Source organism: Rhododendron vialii, chromosome 4a (assembly GCF_030253575.1).
Source record: "Rhododendron vialii isolate Sample 1 chromosome 4a, ASM3025357v1".
NCBI classification, from domain to species: Eukaryota; Viridiplantae; Streptophyta; class Magnoliopsida; order Ericales; family Ericaceae; genus Rhododendron; species Rhododendron vialii.
This window is the reverse complement of record NC_080560.1, coordinates 11,839,885-11,847,076: the sequence shown is the minus strand read 5'-3', so window position 1 is coordinate 11,847,076 and position 7,192 is coordinate 11,839,885. Positions and strand designations below refer to the sequence as shown.

At 38.4% G+C, this 7,192-nt stretch overlaps 1 protein-coding gene across 1 annotated transcript; it reads right to left on the bottom strand.

Moving 5' to 3' along the window:
- Positions 1–2,865: 2,865 nt before the first annotated feature.
- On the bottom strand, positions 2,866–5,801 carry LOC131323675 (wall-associated receptor kinase 5-like). The gene is made up of 2 exons (XM_058355523.1): positions 5,564–5,801; positions 2,866–3,105 (listed from the first exon to the last, which is right to left on the bottom strand). Exons 1-2 carry the CDS (start codon positions 5,765–5,767, stop codon positions 2,866–2,868), a joined length of 444 nt encoding a protein of 147 aa, XP_058211506.1. The 5' UTR covers positions 5,768–5,801.
- Between the last annotated feature and the right edge of the window lie 1,391 nt (positions 5,802–7,192).

Below are 7,192 nucleotides of genomic sequence, written 5' to 3'. Positions count from 1 at the left end.
CTTATTTCATGGCGGAAAATAATAAATTGCTACTTTGTTTGACATGTTTAGTCTATCCAACTCATTTTTTAGCTTTGCAAAATAGAAGTTGAACAATCAATTGCAGAACCACATGAATGATTAGTGGTTTCGCCACTAGGTGCCCCCGTTGAAGGAAATTCTTGGCTCTGCCACTGCATGCGGGGTCTTTGCATTTGTTAATTAAAACCTCAAGGGAGGTTAATGAAATTTACCCCCAAAAAAAAGAAAGAATAATGCGTATTTTGTCTAGATTAATTGTGAAACCCAGGTCATCAAAGGAAAACAACACCATTCCCACTACTTGTTAAGATCAAGAAATAGCAATCGTAGCCAAACCAAATCTAACCAAATCGAGCCTTAAATTCCAATCGTGACCAATAAGCCAAAAAATCCAGTAATATCTTAACTAGAGGTGTCAAACGTGCCGTGCCGGTCCCGTTTACTTAATCATGCCACGCCGTGCTGTGCCATTATTTAAGCCTGCCGTGCTGGCCCGTTTACTTTATCGATCATGTTGTGTCATGCCGTGCCTTTTTTAAATCGTGTCGTGCCGGTGCCGGCACATCGCCAACCGATTTTCATCCGAAAAAAAACTTTCCCAAACAGCACATTCTCGTGCTGTGCCCCGCTGTGCTAACGAATTTATATTTGCAGAGTCAAGCAAATGGGGCTAACTCCTCAAACACTCGAGTCACATCTCCAAACATTCCAGTCACATATCCAAACCAACACACTGGTTCATCAACATCTATTACCCAACAAGGACGTGTTAAGGTAAATAAATTCAAGCATGGATACAAAAATGAACATGCAGACACTTTTTTACTTTGGAAAACTATGGACATTGACATGGGAACCACTTAAAACGTGTCGGTGCATTATGTTTGGAGAGGATTGAACCTATAATTGCTGAATTTTTTATATATGATGGAAAAGGAGTATTACCTAGTGATTTGGAGCTGGAATTCTTACTTGAAATGCTGAAATACATGTTTGTAGTTGATGTAACTGAAATTTTTGAGTGCTGAATTTTTGCTATATGCTAGAAAATGAGTACTACATGCTGGTTTAGTGCTGAAATTTTTACTTGGAGTGCTGAAATACAGGTTTATAGTTACTAAACTGACATTCTGAGTTTTGAATTTTAATGGTTATGCTGGAAAATGAGGTTACATGTTGACTAAGTGTTGAAATTCTTACTTTATGTGCTGAAATTGAGGTTTTTTTTATAGCAGTACCTTATTCTTGTTGGGCAAAAAGAGGCCTGTCACCCAACCATTTGTTTTCCTAGGACTTAGTTTGAAAATCTGAGTTTATGTTGTATTTGAACCTATATGTTGGTCGCCCTTGTCATGCTATTGTAGTAGAATGAGATTCCTTACTTTCCTATCCGTTTGTCAATATGACATTTTCTTATTGATTGATGCTAGATGGGAGATTGTGTTTATTTCAAGAGCGTAGCCAATCCCATAGAAGTTGTAGGCAAAGGAGGATTGCTAGTATGGATCCATCTACGGAGGTAGGCGGAGTAGAACTTGGAGTTAATTGGTGTGAGATTCATGTTCAAATCCCAATCATATGGGGCGAGCATTTGATGAGGCCTTACGGAGTCCTTAAGACCGTAGGTGATGCCATTGGTACGCCAATAGCATGGCCTATTTCTTTGGTACGTTTGATGTACAATACTGTCTATTTTCCAATTCTTATTGCAAGACAAAGGCTTTTAAAACCGTGAATTTTGTTTTGCTTTGATCAGGTAGTGAGAGATGATGATGATGGCTTTATTGAATGAATGAGATCAGTTGGAAGATGCCTAGTTGACAGAGTTATGTCACAAGAATACTGGTTTTGTGGGTTTTGTTTTTTTTGTTTCTACTGGTGGTTCTTTTAAGGGTAGGCATTTCATGCTTTGATCTAGAGTTTGGTAAGTTAGGTTTTTGCTGGAAACTTTAGTAAGTTTCTTAGAAGTGAAGTTTGTTTTTTGTTGAAAACGTTAGAGTTCTGCTAAAACAGTTTCTATTCAATGTTATGTGTTTTGTTTTTGAATCCTTGTGAGGTTTGTTGACTAGTAGTTTCTATTGAATGACTATGGCTTATGTTGTTTGGACATGGCTGAGAAATAAATTGCAATTTATTATGGTTCTATTGTGTTGTCACCGTAGAGTAGTAAAAAAGGAAAAAAAAAATCCTAACGCCTTAGAAGGCATTCATAAGTGCCGTTAAAGCTATTCTTTTGACCTCAACCGAAGTGGTTCATGCTGCACTTTGAAGTGCGTTAAAAGTGTTATGAGTGCCTTAATAAGTGATTTATGCGGCACCTGAAAGTGCAGCTAGAAGGAGTTCTTGAGGTATATTAAAGTGCCTCAAAAAAATTATGAGGCTGCATCCAAAAATGCCTTAATAAGTAAACTATGGGGCACTTACAAATGCAGCTAGAAGAAACTCTTGAGGCTCCTCAAAGTGTCTCATTATGAGTGCCTTAATAAGTGAATTATGCGGCACCTGAAAGTGCAACTAGAAAGAGTTCTTGAGGTACATTAGAGTGCCTCAAAAAAATTCTGAGGTGGCATTCAAAAATGCCTTAATAAGTAAACTATGGGGCACTTACAAGTGCAGGTAGAAGAGGCTCCTCAAAGTGCCTCATTATGAGTGTCTTAATAAGTGAATTATGCGGCACCTAAAAGTGCAGCTAGAAGGAGTTCTTGTGGCACATTAAAGTGCCTCATAACAAGTGCTGCGTTACCCCTATAGCTGCATCGATACACGCGACACTAACTCGTAGTGCCTCAATAGATAAACTGCCCCAACAAGTCCCTTATTGAGGCAGTTTTGACTGCCCTAAGCCTATTTTGTTATAGTGCCTCCTAAGCCACTCTCCATATTATCAATACACAAAGTATTCTGTTGGCACAAATATGCATTTGAGTTATTGACCACAGCACAACTCTGGTTTCCAATCGCATAATCAAGCACTATGGGTATCCGGTTCCTGAAATTGGGGTCCGAAAAATCTGATAGACTGGGGAAATGAAAGCCATCCTGCTCTCCCACAAACGCATAGCCACATTTGCCGTTTGACATAATCTGTAACAAGCATAATAACACAAGAAGGAAGAGAATGACTTTTCAAGTGGTTATCATGATCTTAAGAACAAATCTGGAAAAAGGAGAAAACGGTGCAACTTCTCTTCGAAGGGGTGGAACCTCCAATTTCACCCAATTTTCGGCCGGGGACAATTCGTTGATTTATTAATGTTGCTTAATATATTAAATTAATATTAATCCGTAAATTATGTGTTTTTATAAGATTTTTCACTCAAAAATATTCATAAAAGTTCTTCTAACTTTCTTTCAATAAGATTGGCTAGCTGTCTAATCCAACAATATGTATACTAGCTCCCATTTATCATCTCGTGAATCTTACATGTTCTCTCTAGTTTCATTCCATTAAGCATATTAGAGTAATTAAACACAGAACACCAAGCCTAAAATAAGAATAGATATTAACCATCTGCGCCCTCTCTCTCCCTAACCCTAATGAAGCACTGCCCCCATCTCCCTCCTTCCCCTCCCCCAAGGGTTTTACGCCCTAATGGGTGACGGATTTCTCCCCTTAGTGGGGTTTTCCACCTCCCGATCCTAGATCTCAGAGGTTTTCTCACCTTCTCTTTTCACCTCCATCATCCTCTTCTCCAAACCACCATCCGTTGCTCCTCCTCCGCCTTTCCCGCTGTGTAGTCCGACAGCTTTTGAAGGTAGTGCCTTTCAAATCGTGGTTGCCAAAGGTGTCCTCCCCCGCCGGAGTGGGAGATCTAGGTTGGTGGATGAAGTCTGCTCCAGGATGGCGGACTGTTCCGTTACTGGTTTTTCTCTTCTTTTTTTTTTTTTGTTTTTGTTTTTTCTGATTCTCTTATTTGGTGTCCCGTGTGTATTTCTCCCCATTTGTGGGGCTTCTATTACCCATGATTGGGTGTTTTTGCTCCATCCGTTTGGAGTAGTGGGTTTAGTTTGAGTTGGGTGTAGACGTTGGACTGAGTCTCCCCCCTGTTTGGTTTCTTGATCTCTTGTTTAAGGATGTAATTTTCTTTTGATGTACTGTTTCTTAGATTTATAATATCCACTACAAGAAAAATGAAAATTGGTGACGAAATTTAATTTTGTCACTAAATGAGCATATTTTGCGACGAAAAAATAAATTCGTCACCGTTTTGACAACTTCTGTGACGAAATAATTTTGTCATCAAATATACCTGTTTAGCGGCGAAAAAAATATTTTCGTCACCAAAAGTACCCATTTGGAGACAAAATACATTTTTCGTCACCAAAAGCTTAAAAAAAGGTGACGAAAGTATTTTTTGTCGCCAAAGATAATCATTTGGTGACAAAAAAAAATTTCGTCACTAAATGAGTCCAATTTAGTAACGAAATATTTTTTTTGTCACCAAATGCTTAACTTTGGTGACGAAAAATAATTTCGTCACCATTTTAATGCTTTTAGTGTCGAAAAATATATTTCGTCATCAAATGGGTACCTTTCGTGACGAAATTTATGAATTGCGCTTTGTCACTAAATGTATTTCGAACATAACTCTTTACTAAAAACTCCGATTGAGATAATTCAAATTGGGTTTGAACAATAACTCAATTGCCTACAACTTTCATGTTTATCAAAATTACTAATTTTAATGTTTAAAGGTTCAAAATTACATTTGAAATATATTTTTATGTTAAACATATATGTTATATATTAGATATTTCAAATATTTACTTAAAAGTGTGTGTGGTGCAGTTGGTTAGAGCTTGCGCGAAAATCTCAAGAGACTCGGGTTCGAAACCCAGCAAGAGTAAGAAAGAAGGATTTTTTTCCCATATGAAAATGTCTTTTGCAACGAAATTTTTTGTCACCGATGAGACTCATCAGTGACGAATTTTTTCGTTGCCAAAAGGAATAATTTATGACAAAAAATTTCGTCGTCAAGAAACACAATAAGTGAGGAAAAAAATTTCGTCACCAATTATTCACTTTTTGATGACGAAATATTTCGTCATCAAAAGACACTATAGGTGACGAAAAATAGATTTCGTCACCAGGTAGGAATCCTCGAGAACCTTTAGTCGACAAATTTTTTTTCGTCACCTATATTATTTGTGATGAAAAACAAGCAATTTGTGACGATATTCATTCGTCACCCAATGCAATTTTTCTTGTAGTGATCATTCGTTGTCGTTTTGGAAAAAAACATAAAAAATTTCAATCCAAAACTAATTTGAAAATCTAACATGACTGTAAAATTTTAGCGAGTAATTGTGCAGTGCTCCTGTGGGTATGGGGCACTGCCATGATATCTTCACATTCATACACAAGTTTGTAGTTCTAACTTGTACGTGGATGAAATTGGAGTACTATGTGGTGCTTGGAGTGTCCAATAACTTGTGGTAATTAAGTGATTTTTTTTAATGATTTCCTTAATTATTTTTCAAGTGTCGAGTGTCCAAAAGAAGAAAAAAGAAAAAAAAGAAGAAAGAATACAAAAGTCCAAACCTGGGTACGATTTTCAAAGCTTTTAAGGGAAACGTTGTACGACTTCAGCCCCTTCGGAACAATAATTTGGCAGCAACCAATACCGGGACATTTTAAATCAGTCATGTCCATACTGTTGGAGCATATAGACCCACATCCACTGCTGAGGGACCCAACTTGACTAGAGCCCAAGAGTTGGCCAAAGTCATCGCAGCTCAAGACCATAAACTTATTCGCCGTGTCCGTAATCGTGTACGGCCAGGCCCGAGTAGAATCAGTCAAATTCCCGGCCTGGGCGTTGCACCTGGAAGCAACAACGTTTTGGATCCGGACTTGGGTCGGTGAGATGCAAGCCCGGCTCTGGGCTAAGGCTCAAGAGGCCGGCGCCTTAAGCCCCCAAGAATGTGTAAAAATTAGGACATCCTATTATTTTGGGTACCCATTATATATGTCCAATTTTTTTGGGTATAGCAACACTAGAGGCCCATTTGAATACCCAAACCACCTATTTTACACTTCAGAGACACAGGCCCAATGGTTGGGCCCAACCTGACTTGCTCAATCAAAGGAAACAAAAAAGGAAAAGGAAAAAGAAAATGCAGATCACAGGCGGCTGTCTTCATGTAGAGCCCCTTGGAAAATAATCCCATGTGGTGGGTTCCTATATAAGTTTTATGCATATTCTACCCTTAACAGTTCTAATCTCCTGAACACACAATAAATGGAAGAAGATGAATTAGAGATCAAAGAAGAGAAAACAAGATCAGAAATTAGTATTTGTATGGGTTTTTTCCTTGTCGAATACATGCATTTGGCTTTAAAAAAATCATTTAACTACTTGTTATTTTATTGTCGTAAATTTTATTAAGGGTCTCATTGTCTACGTTCGTCTGAAGCCCCAAAATCTCAAAGCCAGCCCTGGTGAGATGGATCGGACCTTGAGGCCGACCAACAAGGGCTCTGAACTATTGGTGCAGTTGATTGTGAAGTATACGGACCCAAGGAGCAGTCAACCCCTATGCCGAATGGGTAAGGGATGCTTATGTTTCCGCATTTGAGTGGGCAACCGGGCTGCTTGGTGGCGTTGAAGAAGCTGTTGTAGGTTACGTTGGCGATGTTTGCGGTTATGTTTTTTTCTAGTACTACTACTGTGGGTTGTGCTAATAGTGGGAGGAGCCATGAAAGAAAAAAGAAGAGTACTGCATGGAGATACATGTTTAAGGATGGACACATATATGATAGTGTTGGAACTTAGGATGTTAATAATATGCACTCCACAAATGAAATGATCGAAGTTACGTGCGCGGAGGTACTATTTAAATGTACAAAGTGGAAAGCGAGAGAAGGAAATTAAGCTAATACGTATAAGAAAAGTCATAATAGGAGGGCGTGGAATACAGCCATTTTCGAATTTTCTAAACAAGAATTCAACTTGCAGAAATGCTACGCTTAATTACGACATCCGTTTACAACATGGTTACAACACGCTGATGTGGCGTGCCATGTCAGCTCCGGGAACCACTGATTTAACACAGGCCAAGAAAAAAAGAGTGGAAAATCAAAAATAAAAAAACGCGGCTTTTTTCCTCCACCTGGTTCGTTTGATAAATTCCAACCTTATTGTTGTAAACTTAATTATTTATTCTGTTT